The 20,613-nt window shown below is 47.1% G+C and overlaps 1 protein-coding gene across 1 annotated transcript in view; it reads left to right on the forward strand.

Annotated features, from left to right (window-relative positions):
- Positions 1–9,449: 9,449 nt before the first annotated feature.
- The window catches only part of STX1B (syntaxin 1B), a 56,543-nt gene continuing 45,379 nt past the window's right edge, over positions 9,450–20,613 (forward strand). Inside the window, exon 1 of the mRNA XM_035135447.2 lies at positions 9,450–9,710. Within this exon, the coding sequence (XP_034991338.1) occupies positions 9,681–9,710 (30 nt within the window). The 5' untranslated portion in view covers positions 9,450–9,680. The remainder of the gene's footprint in view (positions 9,711–20,613) is intronic.

Genomic DNA, 20,613 nt, shown 5'->3' on the forward strand with positions numbered 1-20,613 from the left:
CCAAGCCCTGCATGCTGTTTCATTTTCAGGAAACTATTCCTGGCAAGTTGGGAACTGTGACACGTTTTTTTGCTCAGCAGTGGAATCTTCCTGCCAACTAGGGTAGGCCTGAATGTGCTTGACTCCCAGCAGACTTGGAATTGTGATCCATTCTCCCCAACACACACACACAAAGTGAAAAATGTAAGACATGCTTCGAAATCACCAGATTTGAACTGCAAGGGATTTGTGTATGTTTCTTTGGACCAGCTTTGTGGACTGAAAACAGTACAGGGACATGCTGCCTCCATACGTTTCCAAACTCGGCGTCCTTGACTTGCGGAAGCCAAAAACATTATTTCAAAAGTAACAGGAGCTGAGATGCCAAATGTTCTTTTTTAAGGTGGCTTGTGGGATGCATTTTCCACGAAGCACACATGGATCCCAGGTCTCCTTAAGGAACACAGGGTGAGGGGTGCTGGGTCACTCTCCTGCAGCTTAGAACTGGGGACTCCGCTGAGGGGAGCTGAGGAGCAGTGTCTGTCAGTGGGTAGAGCTTGATGTGGTATGTGTGGAGCCCCCTAGTGGCATCTAGTTAGGGCAAAGAGTGACAGTTTTGGGGAAGAGCCTGCCTGTGCCTCAGGGGTGGAGCTTGATGGAAGTGGGGGCGAGCGTAGACTCCATTTTATCCTAACAACCTAGTTAGGTAGCTTATGTGGATAGATTTGAACCCAAGAGCTCTCTAGTACGGCAAACAGGCACTTGTCTGGCAACGGAGATTTTGCAAACTGGAAGGTAGCTGTGAGAGATTCCCCTACCCATCTTCTATTGATGTGCCACGAATCTATAACACAAGTGTGTGGGGATAGCAGGCTACTAAAAATTCTGGTAGACCGGTGACCTTGGTGGACTTCCTTGCAAGGCCGCTCTGCAGTGTCTGCACCCTGCTGGGTTCTCCTAGCCTGTGTGACATGCACCTCCCACCCAGCTCTAGGCAAAGATGCTTGTTGTTGTTTTCTCCAACACTTTATTTATAGATTGCCTTTGTTTTAAATTACAGCCCTGTGGATTACAAATAATGTCATACCCCAAGAAAAAAAGGATTCGGGGCTTGAAATCTGAAGAAGTGTCTGTGTGGGTCGGATCCAAGTAAATCAGGTTCAGGAAAGAGACAAGTGCAACACAGGGAGGGGCTGGTCTGTAAAAGACATGGGAAAGGGGAGGAGGAAGGCAGGCTGTAGGACTGGAATAAAAGGATTGTGTGTCATTTTGCTGAAATGGGCAAGGCCTAAGTGGGCAATTGGTGTGGTCCTTGATTCCTGTTTGTTGCTCCCTCCGCACAGCTATGGGTTGGCTGCTGGGGTGTGTAGGGGTGCAGCAGGGCAGGGAAGAGGCCTAGCCCAGTGGAGAACAGTTCCTGATCCCAAGTATGTAGCTATGGGCAACCTATGATGGAAGGACCTCCTGCAGCCATTTGCCTAATTTCAGGCAATTGGATGGAGCCCAGAGGGACAGAAATAATAGAAATCATAGAATTGTAGAGTTGGAAGGGACCCTGAGGATCATCTAGTCCAGGGTTTTCCAAACTTCGGTCTCCAGCTGTTTTTTGGACTACAACTCTCATCATCCCTAGCTAGCAGGACCAGTGGTCAGGGATGATGGGAATATGCATTTGGCCCATAAGGGGATCGAACCTGCGACCTTAGCATTATCAGCGCCACACCCTAACCAACCGAGCTATCCAGGATGAAACTTGAAAGGTGGGGGGGGGGGAATGGAGGGAGCTTAAATGGATGTGGCAGCTGAAAAAGAAGATGTGGGGGAAGCTCTCTGCAAGTAATTACAGTGGTACCTCAGTTTATGAACACAATTGGTTCCGGAAGTCTGTTCATAAACTGAAGCGTTCATAAACTGAAGCGAACTTTCCCATTGAAAGTAATGGAAAGTGAATTAATCCGTTCCAGATGGGTCCGCGGCGTTTGTAAACCGAAAATTCGTAAACCGAGGTGTTCATAAACCGAGGTTCCACTGTAGTTCGTATTACATGGTGGTCTGATGCCAGCCGGGAGTTCTGCAGGACCACAGATAGCTCCAAGGAAGTGATGGGGTTTGACAATGGCTGCATGCAAGCCACACATTTAAAGCACATTTCCCCGCCCCAAAGAATCATGGGAACTATAGTTTACCTCTTACAGAGCTGCGATTCCAAGGACCCTTATCAAGCTACAGTTCCCAGGATTTGGTGCGTGCGTGTGAAAATGTGCTGGAAATGTATGATGTATCCACAGCCAAAGTTTGAGAGCAGACTGAGCCTTTTCAAGCCTCTCTCTTCCAGGCTGTGCCCGTCTCCTGGTGGATTCCTAGGACCAATCCCCCCTGTCTGATCCTGCTTTGTTCTTAGTAATTAGAGTTTAAGCAAACCACACTTCTGCCCTGAACAGGAACACTGATCTGTTGAAAACTGTAAGCAGAAATTAATCTCTTAATTTCAGGCATGGAGAAGGAGGTGAGAGGAGAGGTGAATGTGCGAACCCAGGGTTCACCATAGCTTGTTCAGGTAATGGGAAACCACGATTTACGATTATGTCTGAACTGGGCCATTGAAACTGATGACATTAATTATCTTTTGAAGATCTTAAAAAAACAAAAACCCTGTCTTTGTCAACCTTTCTATTGTACAGTATATAAGAACCAAGTACAACTTACCGGTAGAACATAGAAGTTGTCATTCCTCCACATATAAATTATGGTTGTTTTTTTTTGCATTCATCTTTGACATTATCCTTCCTTGCCACTTCTTTAAGGAACATGCAAAAAAAAAAAATCCAGCTACCCTGTAAAAATTGTAGTGCTGGTGATTCCACACATGAAGTAGGATTTGGAAGGTGTTTTTGCAGAAGTTTGTAAGTCCAATCCATCACTTTCCCCTCTCCCGAGGATTTGCTTCTCAATCAAGTGCGGCTATTATTGCCCTCCCTTCCACCTGCTGAAAATAGATTCTGGAGCTGATCCCGCGGAGAAGGTTGCCCAGTTAAGTTTTTCTCCAGCCTCCCTCTTTCCCAATTTGCCGCCTTGTTTTTACACACGACCCCTTTGTTATGTCGCGCTCCCGTTCACACGCATGTGCGCACGACTATGCAACCAGCGGCCTTCTCCCCCACCCCCAATTTCACAGCTGCACGATCTCAGGTTGTAACAAGCTTGTTCGCTTCGGTTGCGGGTTTTTTTGTCCCCAGCAGGGGGCAGTGCTGCATTCTGTCATGCAGCGGGGACGCATCCAAGGCAGGCGCACGCATTGACCAGGGAACATCATTGTACCGAGTACGCTCGCAGGCAGCGCATAACCAGCAACACAAATTCCCTGCTTGGGAATGCTTGGGTGGACCTCAAAGCACTTCCTATTTCAGTCACACATACCCCCCCCCCCCAGGCTCTGTATATGCCCAAATGCATATTCCAGTTGCATTATGGAATATGCTGGGGTTCTCTTTATACTTCCATCTGTGTAAGCCAGTGATTATAGCTCCATACAGGAGGCAGAGATGGGATACAGGAATCTGCTGGCTCAGACCATTGGTCATTTTGAGCTCAGTATTGCCCACACTGACCAGTGGCAGTTCTCTAGGATTTAAGACAAACAATTCCCCCAGCCTTACATGGAGCCTGGGACCTTGTGCACAATGACTAGGGGCAGTGCTGTTGCTCTCGGGTCCTGCTTCCGGACTTCCCCTGGGACGGGGGCCTTTGACTTGATGCAGCTACAGGGTTTCCTTAGGTGACGGATTCTACCGGTAGCTTCACGTGCTCGTCCGCGTACACACACTCCCTGTGGTCAAGAAACAAGCATAGTGTGGAGGAAAAAGTCAAGCCCCAGCTCTGGGCCTTTCTGTGCTGGCTTTCTACATGCAAGGAGGAGCATGTGGAAATGCGGCCAGCCATCTGCCACATGAAGAGGTGCGGTATGTTCTTCCATCTCACTCTTCCACTTCATTGCCTCACTGGGCTGCTCTGTGTATACCTGACCTAGTCTGTGCTTACTACTTTGAGGAGGGGGAGAGAGATCATTGGGACAACCCCCTTCCCACCGCTGCCACTCTAGATCTGCTCTCCAAAGTGGTGGCAAGCAAACCCTATTGCCACAGCCTCCATATTGACTCTCTCTCCTTGGTGGGACAGAAGAGACCAAACGTAGCCCGGTTTATTGATTTTTATTTTGGTTTTTTAAATTATTTATTCCTCCCTTGCTCCACGGGGAGCTCTGTTTTGTTTTGTTGCTCATTTGCAATGCTATAAATTAGGTAAGGCTGAGAGATAGTGGACTGGGTGAGCTTAACGACTGAGTGAAGGATATGAACTCCTGTTTTCTCAGTCTTAAGTCCAAATCATGCACTACGCTGCCTGATTATAATAATTGGTGCTCCCTAAGACAACTTCTGTCCTTGTAGACACCACCTGCTCCCACTATAGAACATTATTAATTAATTTAATTAATTAATTAATTAAAGATGTATACCGCCCTATACCTTCAGGTCTCAGGGCAAATCACAATATAAAAATACAAAATACATAATAAAAATAAAAACAACCAAATAACCATAGAATCATAGAATAATCATAGAGTTGGAAGAGACCACAAGGGCCATCCAGTCCAACCCCCTGCCAAGCAGGAAACACCATCAAAGCATTCTTGACATATGGCTGTCAAGCCTCTGCTTAAAGACCTCCAAAGAAGGAGACTCCACCACACTCCTTGGCAGCAAATTCCACTGCCGAACAGCTCTTACCGTCAGAAGTTCTTCCTAATGTTTAGGTGGAATCTTCTTTCTTGTAGTTTGAATCCATTGCTCTGTGTCCGCTTCTCTGGAGCAGCAGAAAACAACCTTTCTCCCTCCTCTATATGACATCCTTTTATATATTTGAACATGGCTATCATATCACCCCTTAACCTTCTCTTCCTCATAAGGCATCGTTTCCAGGCCTTTGACCATTTTGGTCAAACCCTACCTGAACACATTTTAACAGGGGTTTGGATGTCAACCATCCACATCTCATAAGAAGATTCTGCTGGATCAGACCAGTGGCCCCTCTAGCCCAGCATCCTGTTCTCACAGTGGCCAACCAGGTGCCTGCAGGAAACTGGCAGGCAGGACCCAAACACAAGAGCCCTCTCCCCTCCTGCAATTTCTAGTGACATATTCAGAAGCATCGCTGCCTCTGAGTCTGGAGGCACAGCCCAGCCATAATGACGTGTAGACATCGATATCCTTATCAGCTACGAATATGCTGATATTCAGCTTTATATGGCATTTCCCGCATATTTCTAGTGGTGTATGTCACCCGCTTTAATCATGGTCTTCCATCCAGCTATAGCCAGGGCTGCTCGGCATATTCTCTGCTTTGCGATGATGACAATGTTAACAGCGACAGCAAGCATGATTCTAAAAAAACTCCCTCCAAAGCTTAACCAAGTTCTGCCCCAACCCTAAAACCACCACGCAGGACTCGTGCTTTGCTTATTTAGGAAAATATGCTTTGTTTCTGTTAGCCACGAGAAAAGGAATGTAACCTATTGAAATTCTGCCCCCAGCATCTTTCTTGAGTTTTTCACCAGTCACTGCCTGCACACTTCAAATTTTTCTGTCCTTAATGGCTAGAAACTTGCTGGGTTCCCCCTCTTTTTAAAAAGTCGAGACTTTCAGAATGCAGACTTCTCTGCCCACTGCCTGTGCCCCTGCCAAATACACAGAGGCCCTGGTTGTAATTATTAATATCGGCTCTGTCTTGTTATATATGTTATGGACAGCAGCTGGCAGCCTGACTAGCCCTTTCCAAAATTTATTATTGTTAATGTCATGCCCTCAGTTATGCACAGCACTTTACAGAAGAAGAGGAAGAAGAAGAAGAAGAAGACCACGAGGGACAGGACTTTAACACATCATCTAAAACAGTCTCCCCGCATCTGGTGTTTTCCAGATGTTCTGGAGTGCCTCAGCCAGCACAGCTGTACTCCAAAACATCTGGGAGGCTGATCAAAAATTTGACACATGGAGCCAACAGAGGGAGGTGAGAGCAAAATGCATTTGGTTCAGGCTTAGTTTTGATCGCCGTTGAAGACTACCTGTTCCTTCCGATGGCAGCGAACCCATCATTGCTTTCTGCTCCTGGGAAACAGAAATGTGTTCATTAGCAGAAGCATGCCCCTTTCGCAAGGCCTGGCTCTTGAGAAAAGTGCTGCCATAGGCTGTCATGCCTGGCGGGAGCAGTAAGTCTAATATAGGTCCTAATTGGCCCTGGACTTTTAAGTCGCTGCTATGCTTGGCGTTGGGCCTCTTGATACCAACACCCAGTTGACAGCTGGGCATGTCGTCCGGAGCCTGTGGCAGATGTCCTGTCTGTCAGATGGATGAGCTGGTCCAGAACATCTGTCTCTGCGGAGCTGCCGTGTGTATGGTAACGTTACTGATTTTTTAAGGCGTTCCCACACTGAAACAGGAAACCTTGGCAAATGCTTAGAAAATGCTCCCATCACTGGGCTTGTTCTTAGGGCTATCTAGGACGCTGAAAGCAGGGTTATACCCAAAGAATTCTGGGAACTGTAGTTTGTTAAGGGTCCTGAGAGATGTTAGGAGACTGCCTATTACCCTCAAATAGCTAATGTTTCCAGAGTGGTTTGGCAATCAGTTTACATCCCCCAGAAACTCTGGGAACTCTGAGCACCCTTAAGTACAGTTCCCAGGATTCTTCGTAGGAAGCCATGACACTTAAAGTGGTTCAATAGTGCTTTAGAATGTACAGTGCGGCTGTGGACCTAGTTAACCACCAGCACGTTTTTTCAAACACACCTTTCTACTCATAATCAGGTTCATTAAAAAGGACAGGATTGTTCCCCAGCCCCTTCAGCACATGGCTCATGTTCACAGTAGGGAGATTTTGATCCATGTCAGTCACCATATTGTGCCCCATACACAAACCCACACCCCTTTTAGACATACAAATAACGAGCCTGAAACAATTACTGGGTACATAATCTAGAGACTGCAGCGTGAATCAATCAGCCCTTTAATCATTCTGCTATGTTTTTCAGGCTTTCTAGCTTCAGCGAAGCATCTCTTCGCCAACCTGTCCACTGAGGAAGCTGTGTGAATTTGTGGGGGTCACTGCACACGGGACAATCCGCCGCCTTTCATGGGTGGCTCTCTCAAGATTCGTTGGCCATATCCAGCTTCTTGTGGAAACTGAGCATGCGCCCAGAACGCACTAAGATGCTCCTCCTGGAACAAGCTCATTTGGAGGTGAACGCTGGTAGGATTGGGCAATCTGTCCTTCTGGGAAGCTTGCCTGCCATTGATCTCCTGATCGAGGAATCCCCTAATAAGCTTTGGAGGGATGTCCAAGGCCCCACCAAAAGCAAAGCTTAAAAGCCTCTGCTTGGTTGCACCCACAGCCTGGGTGGCAAAAGGGTGGGCTGTGTTTTCCTACACTACGCTTGTGAGTGAAGTGGAAGTTCAAATCAGCACGAGGGGTTGTGAGTACAGAGGAGGATGCCACCACATATGGATCATAGCCTTGTACTCTGTATTAATTAACCCAGAATAACTGGCCTCCCCTTCCCGTGTAAAAACATGAAGAACATAAAAAGAGCCTTTCTAAAGCCGCCCAGTGGCCCATCTAGTCCAGCATCCTGTTCTCATGGCAACTAACCAGATGCCCATGGGAAACCCACAAGCAAGAGAGCCAGTGTGGTATAGTGGTTAAGAGCGGTAGACTCATAATCTGGGGAACCGGGTTCGCGTCTCCGCTCCTCCACATGCAGCTGCTGGGTGACCTTGGGCTAGTCACACTTCTCTGAAGTCTCTCAGCCCCACTCACCTCACAGGGTGTTTGTTGTGGGGGAGGAAGGGAAAGGAGAATGTTAGCCGCTTTGAGACTCCTTCGGGTAGTGATAAAGCGGGATATCAAATCCAAACTCCTCCTTCTTCTTCTTCCTGCGGTTCCCAGCAAATGGTATTGAGAAGCATCACTGCATCTGACCATGGAGGCAGAGCTGGAGCCATCATGGCTAGCAGCGACTGATAGCCTTTGTCCTCCGTGAATTGGTTAGATTCTCTTTGAAAGCCATCCAAGTTGGTGGCCAACACCGCCATGAGAAATGGTTTGGAATCCCTACCATAAGTCCATGTTGAAAGAACTGACCATTCCTTATCGCTCACTCTCTGTCCACCTTGGTTGTGAGCAGCGCTAGCATCGCATCCGAGACAGATTATTATTTTGCTGGGTGGCGCTGTGGTCTAAACCACGGAGCCTCTGGGGCTTGCTGATCAGAAGGTTGGTGGTTCGACTCCATATGATGGGGATAGCTCCCGTTGCTCTGTCCCAGCTCCTGCCAACCTAGCAGTTCAAAAGCATACCAGTGCAAGTAGATAAATAGGTGGTGGGAAGGTAAACACCATTTCCATGCACTCTGGTTTCTGTCACGGTGTTCCATTGCGCCAGAAGCGGTTTAGTCATGCTGGCCACATGACCCGGAAAGCTGTCTGTGGACAAACGCCAGCTCCCTTGGCCTGAAAGCTAGATGAGCACCGCAACCCCATAGTTGCCTTTGACTTGACTTGACTGTCCAGGGGTCCTTTACCTTTTACCTTTTTTTGGCATCCAAGATGCAAAATTCCACAAGCACCTTTCCCCCTCCCCATCTAGCGGTAAAAAGAAAATAATGGCCATAACTTCCTTTTTGGACAACTTGCTGCCTGAGACACCCACCTCACTCTGCCCGATGGTAGGACCGGCCCTGGTTATGAGCAGCAGAATGTGATGTTAAAAGGGAGGAAACCACAAAGAGTCCAATAGCCCCTCAGAGACTAAGAAATGTGTTATGGCATGCACTTTTATAGACTCGACTCCACTTCACCAGCTGCAGAAGAACACAGGTATCATCCCTCTGAAAGTTATTAAAGGGGAAGTCATCTCTCTCTGTGTTCATATCACTTACACCCCACTTCTGTATGTGGCTCCAGTGATCTCCCATCCCAGTTTCCGTCTGGTTTCATGCCTGCTTATCTTCAGTAGTGTACTGCAGCAACCTCAGCTGCTCCCAGACCATCACTTGTCTTCTCCCCAGTCCCCCCACCCCCTTGCCGCTCTGCCTCAGGAAATAAATCTGTGCTTAGCAATCTCAAGTCAATTCCCCAGGAGGCAGCAGCCATTGCAGAAGAATTAATGTAGAGTCCAGGCTGCACATGATCTAATGGGTGACGTGGTGCCTACCACCTTGGAAAGCAGCGCTCGCCTAGGATGCCCCCTCTCTCTGGCAGACTACAACTCCCATGGCCCCTCGGGTGGGAGGGGGTGCAGCGAGCATGCTCAGCTTCCCTGCTCTGCTCCCCCCTCCCCTCCCTGCATCTCTCTCTCCCTCTCGCTCTCCCTTTCCTGCATCTTCCCACCCTGCTCTGCTGCATCAGCACCAACCTCTCTCCATCCTTAGAGCATCTTCCTCCTCCCAGCTTGGCTGAGCAGGGAAGGCTCAGTTTATCCATTACTGCAATTACCAGTAGCCCTCCTTCCCGCCGCCCTCCTCCTCCTCCTCCACCACCACCCCAAAGAAGAGGGGTCTTCGCCAGCCACCGTGTCTGTCTGTTGAGCCACACGGAGGGTGGGGGAGAAGACCCACTGAGGACCCGCAGCCTCGCCAGGAAGCAAGCGCAATGAAGGATCGCACCCAGGAGTTGAGAACTGTAAGATGCAATTTTCTTTCCTCCCTTCCCCCACCCCCACCACCTTGATTTAATGCCTGGGGGCCTTGTCTCTTGTTTCCCCGCCACCCAGCCCCCAACCCTGTAGAGATGCAAGTGGGGAGATGAGCAATAGCCTTCCGATGTATTTCTTATATTCCCTTCCTTCAACTCTCCAAATTGCACAAAAACAATTATTTCAGTGAGCAGTCACTAATAGGCAAGGATTTAATGGTAGGAGGAACACTCTATATCTAAATTGTGGGGGGGGGGGTTGAGAGAGGGGGGGAGGTAGCAGCCAGATTATTGGGGGGGGGGGAGAAGCGATCCACTGCGGGATCTGTCGAGAAGGATGTCTCAGGTTTCCAAGATGGGGGAGGGTTGGACTTGGCATGGGGAGAAGAGGGGCTCATGTCTCTGCAAGACATGGGAAAAGGCTGCCTGGTTGCATTTCAAGAGCGTTGAAATCTCTCCAGCGAAGAATTACATAGCCATGTATCTGAATGTGGGGGAGCGGGGAGAAGGTTTTATGAGGTTGTTCCATTCCTCCAGAAGTATGGGGAGGAATTGGGGAATGCATTCTGTTAATGTACATGTACGTGTGTATATTAAGGCAATTTTCTTTCACAGTAAGGGGAGAGGGTGTTTAAATATCTCATTTTAAGTCTCTTATCATAGCCAGTGTAAGTCTACAGAAATCTGTGTGTGGGAAGACAGTCAATTTTTATAGGTCATCCGATTCCTCCCCTCCCCAAAGAGGAAGGGGGGTGGGTTGGAGAGAAAGGAATAGCCCTTAAGGCGTCAAATATTTCAGGAAGTGTGAGAATGGAGGGGGGGGGAGAAGAAGAGGAGGAGGAGGAACTTTCTCCCTCCTCCCCCTTCCACCAGCTTGTTGGGAGAAGGACTGTGGTAGATGGTTTTTCTCCTTTCACCTCTTTGCTTTTATTTTTTGGGTGGGGGGGAGGGGGGATGGCTGAAGCTTGAGCCAAATTGGATGTGACAGATTCTGTCTCAAGGGGAGAGGCATTGGGAGGCAAAGAAGTGTTGTGGGATGCATGTGTGTTTTATAGCCCAGTGTGTTAATGCCAATTCCTTGATTAGCACAAAGCACACACGCACCGATATTTTAAGAGGGGGGGGGGTGTAAGGGGAGATCACCGAAATAATTTCTAAGAACCCCCTCCTCCACTTTGTGTAAGACCGCCCCTTACACACGAACTGCTGTGCTCCAACCTGCCTCTCCCCCCTCCCCATCCGTTTTCTGGTTTGCTGAGATAGGATGTGACTCTCATTTCCATTTAAGCCTGGAGACACACAGCAAATCTTTGGCTCCCCTCTTCCTCCCCCCACGCCGCTCCTTTCCCTCCCTCCCCCCACCCCACAAGGGGATGGAGTCATTCATACAAAATGTTTTCAGTCTGTATGTAAAGCAACAAGAAGTAAGGAAGGGGCTTTCTGTGATCTCGCTATGCCAAGTGGGCTGACGGAATCGGAGTGATCTACTTTTCTCAGATCCGTCTAATTTCTCGTAGCTCTTTTTAAAGTTGGGATTGTCCGCGATCTGGAAAAATAAAACAAGATTCGTTTTGTTTTATTTGGACCGAAACAAGAATCACAACAAACTCACCATCTCCTCCTCTCCTCCAAATGAGATGTACTTTTTTTTTAAAAAAAATAACAGTGCCTGCTGTTACATGGTCTGTTCTGTTCAATTTTAGCACCTGTGCAGTTGTTGTTTTTCTGGCCAGTTTCAGGGTCTTTTGTGTGAAAATGAGGAAATGTGCGCTTTTTAGTATCTCTCTGTGTGTGTGACAGAGTATCACCGTGTGCGCGCGTCCCTGTGTGTATAGGGACAGGGCTTTTGTTACATATTCATCTCTCTCTGCGTCTTCAACGCTCACCCTTCTCCGACAGAACAAACATTATTTTTGTGTGTGTGCAAAGCTAGGAATTGCTGGAGTTGCACATCCTCTCTGGAACCCTTTCGCCCCAATGGCTTGTGTGCATTTGTGGGAAGCAGGAGAAGGGGCCCCTGCCTTGGCGAAATAATCTTTGCAGAAGGAATATGTGACACTATCACCCAGCGACAGAGAACAGAAATTCAGCCATCCCCCTTCCATCCCAATTCCACAATTGAATTGCAACCCCGAAGAAATAATTCAGTGACCTTTTCAAGCGTTGGAAGGATTTCTCTCTTTCTCTCTCCCCACCCCCACCCCCAGCCTCAGTTTCTGTTTTTCTTATCAGAGTGGAGCAGAGAGAAAACAGTTATAATCACCATTCCATATGCTTCCATCTGCAGCAGCAACAAAATCGAGCTATTCCCTTCTCTTTTAAACAATTGGGGGGGGCAGATGCAGTGACAATAAAGGAATGTGTGTGTGTGTGTGTGTGTGTGAGAGAGAGAGAGAGAGAGAGAGAGAGAGAGAGAGAGAGAGAGAGAGAGAGAGAGAGAGAGAGAGAGAGAGAGAGTATACATGCTCCTCTCCTCTTGCCTCCCCTTTATTCTGCATGGATGGATTGGGGGGGGGGGGACCAGACAGAAAAATTGTTGGAAAATTGTGCAGGCTCCCGATCTGGGAATAGCTTTAGTGACTGTTTATACAGGGTGCTGGTGATGTGCCCCATCAGATCTGCTCAAGAGGCAGATTTCTTTAAAAATGCCTTCTCCATCTCTCTTTCCCCCTCCCTCCCTATGCCCCCTGCAAAAAAACCCCCATTTCTTTGCCAGTTGGTGGTGGGGGGGAGAGAGACTGGGTTCCAGCATCGCTTCCTATCCTCCTGCCCAGGCAAGAGAGAAAATGGCATTTGCTTTATCGTTTGCGCATTGTGCGTTTGGGGGGGGGGTTATGATGGAGGAGACGGTTTTGCTGCAGGAGCCAAAGGCTTGTGTGTATGTGTCTGTGTCTCTCTGAGTGTCTATCTATCTATCTCTCTCTCTCGCTGCTCTCTCTCTCTCTCCCCCCCTCACTCCACCCCAGTGTTGATAGTGTTAGTTGCTGAATGCAGCTGAAGAGAAGGTAGGCGCGCAATAAAGAGAGATGTGGGGGAGATTATAAAAGCAGGTGTGTTGGCAGGAAGGAGCAGGGTGCTGCTGGGCTGGCATCACCACCAAGTGTGGTGGCGGCGGCGGCAGTCGATCTTGAGGGGGGCGAGGAACCCGCAGCCCTGAGGCAGTGTGTGTGTGTGTCCGGGGAGTGGGGGGGGGTTGTTGCAAGCGTTGCAAAATCCTGCAGTCTAGAGCCGGGTTAATAAGCCCACAGACAGACATAGAGAAGGGCAAGATTTCTTTGCAATGATGATATATGCACCGGAGGCGCCCAGGCGAGGGACTGTGGCCCCGTTGTCTCAAGCCTATTTGTTTATCTCTTCGCTACTTAAACCCATCCAGTCTCCAGCTGGGGGAGAAACATCACAGTCAAACAAATCAAATGGGGAAGGCTAACCCTCTGCTGAACTTCCCTCCCTCCCTCCTTTCAACCGCACACAGCGTACCCCAGCCAATTAAAAGCCAAACCGAGATTTGCTTTTGGTTTGTAGTAGTCTATCTTAAAGTTTTTATGTGTTTATATGCCTACCGCATTTTTAAACTTTAAAATCCATTGTTGTATATTGCTTTGGATGTTTGTTTTGCTTTGGGGATTGTAGTTCCATTTGTGTTTCCCAAGCTGGTCTTTGACCGTAATAAATTTCATGTTCATATTCTTTTGGTTTATTTGTTTGGGTTTTGTTTTTTTAAGGAGGAGGAGGAGGAAAGGTCTTCAATACTCCTAAAAAGATGCTCAGGTTCAGACTCTGGAGTGTCTCTGAAGAAGGAGAGTTGTGCGAGACAGGCTTGTTGTATTTAAAATGGGTTGGATTGTAATGAATGGGAGCTGATAGCGGCTGGGGCCAGAGAGAAAAGATGGACGGACATCCCTCCTAATTCTGCATTTGATTCCCTAGATACCCATAAAACAGACTCCACAGACACAGCTCCCTCCGTCCGAACAGTTTATTAATTGCCGGCAGTGTTCAGGGAGCATATCCAGAGGGGTTGGCTGTGTGTGCATTAAACGGGCAGGACAGGGCTGGAGGGGCTGAAATATGAGGCTTGAGGAGGCTGAGAGAACTCAGGCGGCAGGTGGAGACACAGGTAAGCTGAGATTCTGTTGAAGGTCTTGAAGAGGAGGAGAGCCAGGGGCTATTCTGGAGCATAGCAGATGATTTGGGAGAAAGGCATGGAGGGAGGGCGCAAAAGACTGCGGGCGAAGGTGTTCAGGACTGAGACAAATGTGAAGGGGAGCATAAGGAGTCAGCGGCGGAATACGGTTCTTTCTGCCTCTTTCCCGTGAAATCAATTTATACCCCACTTTTCTTGACTGATTGTGAACTCAAAAGCAGCCTGCAATTAAAAACACAAAAGCAACCGACTGTGCAAATTAATAAATAGTAAACAAGCGGCAATAAAAGAGCTAAGTCCCAACTCGACAAATAAAGCGGGGGTGGGGTTTGGAGAGAAACCAATCACAGTAGCAATAATGATTATCAGTCTGTAGCTGCATGGTGGGGATAGGCTAGACAGACGACATTCTTTTTTAAAGGCAGGTGGGGTTTTGGGGGGGGGGTTTGCCTGGTGTCTAAAAAATTGCAGCCTGGGATATTGCCTGCGTGGGGCGTTCTATAAATGTGGCACCACTACCAAAAAGGCACAGTCCCTGCTTGGTGCCTGTGAAACTTCCCCTGAGCAAGGCCTCAGATGCTGAATGGAATGTATGTGTGCAGACAAAAGTGGTCCTTTAAGCAGCCCAGGTCCCAAGCTGTTTGGGGCTTTAAAAGTCAAAGCCAGCACCTAAACTTGAGCCTGGAAACAAACAGGCAGGCAAATAATATCAGATTAATATCACATGCTGCAATTGGCTAGCTCTGTTCAATAAGCTGGCAGAGGCATTTTTTTTTGCACCAGCTGAAGTTTCCAAATATATTTTTTAAAGGCAGTCCCACATATAAAGTATTATTACAGTGGTCTCGTTCCTTGGGCATGAATGGCTGTGGCAAGGTCTGACTTAGAAGGGAATGGCTATGGCTAGCATGCCAGCTGAAGCTGGTGAAAAAAGCTCACCATTGCCACCTCCCATATTAGAATCCAGGCTCCCGGTTCATACAGCAGATTTCTAATCTCTAGGGTGGTCTGGCTGAGCTTTTAAAATGAGGACTAGTAGCTTGAACAACCCAGAGGTAAGATATAAGTCACAACAATGAGTTAGTACATACTGTAACTATTTGTTCCCATACAAAGCAACAGGGGAAATGGAAGTCCTCCCTCCCTATAATTGCTTGAGGTCTGTTTTGTGCATTTGGTTTAACAGCTGAATAGTGTGTACAGGGTAGGACATAAAGGGGTGTGTGTGTGTGTGTGTGTGTGTGTGTGTTCATTTGTTCTTCAGCATCTAAAATGAGAACTCACCTCTGTCATGAGTTTACTTGACAGCCTTAAGCAAGCCACTCACCCTCCAGCCACCCTTATACTATATGGAGATAATAATATTGGCCTCCCTTGCAAGGTTGTTGTAACGATTGTTGAGACCACAGCACAATGCGCTATAATTCCTTATTTCTTCTTGACTGGTTCTTTAAAAAAAATCCAAGGGGAGGATTTGAACTCGGTCCCACCAGTCCAAGCCCAGAGGGGTTCCCCCCCCCACACACTATAGTTCACAGTTTCTGCTTTATTGAGGTTTGGAAGTCTTGAACTGAGAAAGGCTCCTCAAGGCCAATTGCAGCAGAGTCCTTGCAGGATGTGAAATATACTGCTCAGTTTACCATTCTAAGTTGCATGTTGTAGAGTTAAGGCGGGGAGATACGATTGCTCTTGCTTTCCTCTGTTTGTCTCTTTCATCCTCAACTCAAGGGCAGAAGAGACATTTTCATGAAACCCTCACAACCTGAAAGGCACCATTCGGAGCGAGCTCAAAAGTGCCACCCTAAAACATACTTGTTTAAGGATGTTACCCACATTGAGCTCAGCAGAATTTGCTTCTTAGTAAACATTCCTAGGATCGCACTTCTTAACAGCGCAACCGCTGTATAAACTGAAAGCAGGTTGGCATAATGTTGGGAGATGCAGCGCGTTAAGAGGTGGACAATAGCGTGTTTTCAGCACTTCACAAAAACTACAGTTTCAAGAGTTGCTTTGTGGGCACAAGGAAGGAGAACCCACAGCACTCCTGCTGATTTAAAAAGCATGTAAATTTGCTGTAGAGATGTGCCTTAAGGAAGGACATGCACCAGATTAGCTGTTCCACTTTCCAGGTAGGCGGAAAGGAGGCTTGAGCGATGCGTAGGCTTGAGTGATGCTTGATTTTTCTTGCTATGTGGAGAAGGTGAGGAGGACTTGGTGCTAAGAAGGTTGCTGGGCTGGGAATCTTGTTACAGTCAGGGAGTGAGGAGAGGAAGAGTTTACAACTGGGGTGGGGGACATTTTTGGCCCTGTGGGCCAGTTCTTTATCTTCCTCCTCCACCCACTTTTGGCGTTACCCACCTGTCTATCACCTGATGTCAAGTGATTGACAAGTGGGCCATCCCACCTGCCTGTCGGATTTGACCTGTGGGGGGAGATAGCGCCTAAGCAGGACTGAACTCCTCACACATCATTTGAAGCCCCCTGCTTTCTGTAAACTTTACAAGGAATGGCGACATCTCAGGAACCCCTCTGCTTGACTGTTGCAGAACGTCTTAGGTTATTCCAGTAAGAGCTGTTATGTCAGAGAGAGGTGACTTACGGTAGGTTGGAAGGACCCATTTTGGGGAGGAACGCTCCAACTTCTGCTTTGGAAGCCCTTATCGCTAACCCCAGACTTGCAGAGAGCTAGTTGTAGCCGGGGGAGAAAGCATCAACTTCTTTGTTAACTCTTCCCATGTTCTAGGCTTGAGACCAGCCAGGATCTAGGGCTAAACCCTCAGTGAGATCCATCTCCAATTAAACCGATCCGTCACAGCTCTGCAGTTTCGTACACAAAAGTTACTAGCCCAACAAATGACAAAAAGACCTGCTGGACCAGCCCGAGAGTCCATCAAGTCCCACGGTGGCCAGCCACCAGGTGTCTCTGGAAGCCCCCAAAGAGGACTTGAGGGCAATAGTCCACTTGTGTTCTTGCTCCTACTAGTTATATTCAGCTGAATGCCACCTCTGAACCTCGAGGTAGCTGTTGCTATCATAACTATTAGCCATTGATAGTCTTGAGTGTGCTAAGAGAGATTCTGAAAAGATGAGGAATTTTCATGAGGCTTTTTCTTATATATATATATATATATATATATATATATATATATATATATATCAAATTGCTTCAGAAAAGTTTAAGGTTCGAAATGTGAGAAACAGAATCAAAACTGATAGAGACGTTCACATTTAGTCAGGACTGCGCTAAATGGTTGACTAGGTTCAAGGCAGGTTCAGAGAACCAACTTTGACAATTGTTTTCAATCAATTTGTTACATTGATATCCCATCTTTTGTCCGTGACGGAACTTTTCAGCAATGTACAGCAGCCTTGCATTTAAATACTCACCTAGTTCCCAAAGGAGTCCAGGAATTGGAGAGGGGACTGTCAGAAAAGGGTGGCACACACACCCCTCCTCTGCACCCCATCTAGAAACCAACTGGGCTTCTAGAGAAGGGAAGCCCCATCCTCTATGCTGCAGCATAGAACTAGCCCCCCTCCATCCCTTTTCTGCCCTAACCCCCCAACAGGCTAGGGAAACTATTTTGCCAGTTAGGAAGTTTTATTTGTTGTATCAATTTCCTTATTTAATCGGTTTATATACAGTGGTACCTCAGGTTAAGGGACCCAGGTGGCGCTGTGGGTTAAGCCACAGAGCCTAGGGCTTGCTGATCAGAAGGTCGGGAGTTCGAATCCCCGCGACGGGGTGAGCTCCTGTTGCTCGGTCCCAGCTCCTGCCCACCTAGCAGTTCAAAAGCACGTCAAAGTGCAAGTAGATAAATAGGTACCACTACAGCGGGAAGGCAAACGGCGTTTCCGTGTGCTGCTCCAGTTCGCCAGAAGCAGCTTTGTCATGCTGGCCACATGACCTGGAAGCTGTACGCCGGCTCCCTCGGCCAGTAAAGCAAGATGAGCGCCGCAACCCCAGAGTCGTATGCGACTGGACCTAATGGTCAGGTCGCCATTTACCTTTACCTTACCTTTACCTTACCTCGGGTTACAAACACTTTGAGTTACAGACTCTGCTAACCCGGAAGTAGTACCTCGGGTTAAGAACTTTACCTCAGGATGAGAACAGAAATCATGTGGCGGCAGTGGGAGGCCCCATTAGCTAAAGTGGTACCTCAGGTTAAAACAGTTTCAGGTTAAGAATGGACCTGCGGAACAAATTAAGTTCGTAACCAGAGGTACCACTGTACTGCTTAACTACCACAGTCTCTAAGCAGTTTACAAAGATACAATACAAAGAATAAAAATCAGTTAAAACTATAAAATCAGACTTTTAATAAAAATGCCTGCTGGGGGTACCAGTAGGCACTGGAAGTTCAGTAGTGAGGGGCCCGGTCTGCCCTCAACTGGAAGAGAATTCTGTAAAAATGGACCCACAATACGAAATGCACTGCTCAATGATCGGGGATATAAGGGAGTAGGTGGTCTTTGAGATATCCTGGAAGCTTATTTGCCTTATTTGTATGGCCAGCCTCTATGGGGTTCCCATGCTGGCATTGACTTGCCCCATATCTGCTTAGCTTCACCAAAACTGCAGGACCCAACTGCCTTCAGGCCATGTCTGCTTGAAGTGTTGGGGAGTGTTTTGCCGTGCCCTGATCAAAATTTGGTTACGCTTCCAAGGAACCAAATAAACTTGTGGGGTTTTGGGGGGGGAGGGGAGACAGGGGCAGATTTGGCCTCGTGGCCATCTCTCCTAGAGAAAGGAGCCTGAGAGCTATCATGCCCCAGCCATACTGGGCGCCGAGAATGTCAGAATGACGACAATGGACTTTTGTTTTCAAGTTCCACATGCATTTGTGTCCCTCCACTGGTTATGAAACATCCATGTACTGTAGTCTCTTCCTCTCTTCCTGGTTTCTGGAATCTCACCCTTACAGTCTGAAGCCTGATGCCCCTTAAGGACTAGAAACATTATTTCCTTTCTAATGGAAGCTATTCCCCCCCCCAGTGCTGTACCAAGCAACCAATGACATATTGTGGCAGATTAGGTATACACCAACCTGAAGTGTACTTAACCCGAAGCATGGGTGTAATTGGTTCTGGAAGTCTGTTCATAAACTGAAGCGTTCATTAACTGAAGCGAACTTTCCCATTGAAAGTAATGGAAAGTGAATTAATCCATTCCAGATGGGTCCGCGGCATTCGTAAACCGAAAATTCGTAAACCGAGGTGTTCATAAACTGAGGTTCCACTGTACATAGACACTCAACCCTGCTTGTGATCTAGAGAAGACTAGGAAAGGAGGGTACTGTTGTTGTTTTTAAGGGTGGTGGTGTGCGCTATTTATATAACCATTTTGTGCATTCCATACTTTCGATATTTCCATCCCCATATTTCCTTTCCTTCTCTCTGTCTTTCCTCTGAGGTCTTGGATCAGGCAGCCGCCTCGAATTGTCACAGGACTCACTTAAACAACACCAGATGTTAAAGTGGTCATGAGTTCATTCTGTCTAGTTTGCTTTAATTTCCAAGCCTCCTGGGCCTACTTCACTCATATCTGCAAGCACTTCCAGGAGGGGCAGAATTTTAATCAAAGCTCTCTGGGTGGATACCTTGAAGCAGTTAGCAGTGGGATCCTAGGCATGTCTACACTGAAGCCCCACTGCATTTAGGACAGTGGCCGTAGCCTAAACCTAGCTTCACAAATAACTAGACACCATATTTCTAGACTTTTGTGTAGTGTCTGAAGCCATGCTAAGCGCCTGCAGATTTCCTGTGTGTAGAGAAACAACAAGGAACCTCAAAGAACCTTAAAGACTTAACAAATACAGGTGAAACTCGGAAAATTTGAAAATCGTCGAAAAGTGCATTTATTTCAGTAATGCAACTTAAAAGGTGAAACCAATATGAGATAGATGCATGGCATGCAAAGCAAGATATGTCAAGCCATTATTTGTTGTAATTGTAATTATTTGTCGTTAGGCGGGTCAATTATAAATGGAATGTAATTAATGAAATGTAATAGCGATGTTTATTTTTGTATTATTGTAACTATTTGTTTTATTACTGTGGAATTTCCAAAGGAAAGCATTTGTAAAAATAAAAATAAAAAATAAAAATAAAAAGCTGCATTATTGAAATAAATGCACTTTTCAGCGATATTCTAATTTTCCGAGTTTCACCTGTATATCATGCCATAGTCATTTTCTTAGGCTTAAGGCGCCACTAAATTATGCTGTTTTTGCTGCAAGAGACTAACATGGCTTCCTCTCTGGAACTTCTGCTTATACAAGCTAATTCTGTAGTTTATGTGAAATTTAGCACGTTAAAAAAATATCTTTCATTCCAGTCTAGTTTCTAGGCCTCAAGAGCATTGCTTACAAACTTGTCCAATCCCTCTGCCCTCCCATTCTTTGTCAGCTATTCCCCACCAAACATCGAAAAGATTCAGCGTGGGAAATTATACTACCAGAATGTGTTGTGATGACTGCCTAGCCTCTGCTAGCCTTAGAGGTCTACAGTTGTGGTGTCTGGTGTGTGTGTATGTGTGTGTGTGTGTTGGGGCTGGTGGAGGTTGGGGGATGGACAGCTTTCCAGACTGAGGAACTGGAATACTTGGCTGGTGGAAGGAAATACTGCCAGATCTCAGAGGCGCTATTTGCCTTAAGCAAACGGAATGACTCATATTGTAGCTACTTAGTTGTAGTTTTTATTTATTTCATTGATACGCCACCCACCCAAGAAGTTCAAGGT

The sequence above is a fragment of the Zootoca vivipara genome, chromosome 13 (genome assembly GCF_963506605.1).
Source record: "Zootoca vivipara chromosome 13, rZooViv1.1, whole genome shotgun sequence".
NCBI classification, from domain to species: Eukaryota; Metazoa; Chordata; class Lepidosauria; order Squamata; family Lacertidae; genus Zootoca; species Zootoca vivipara.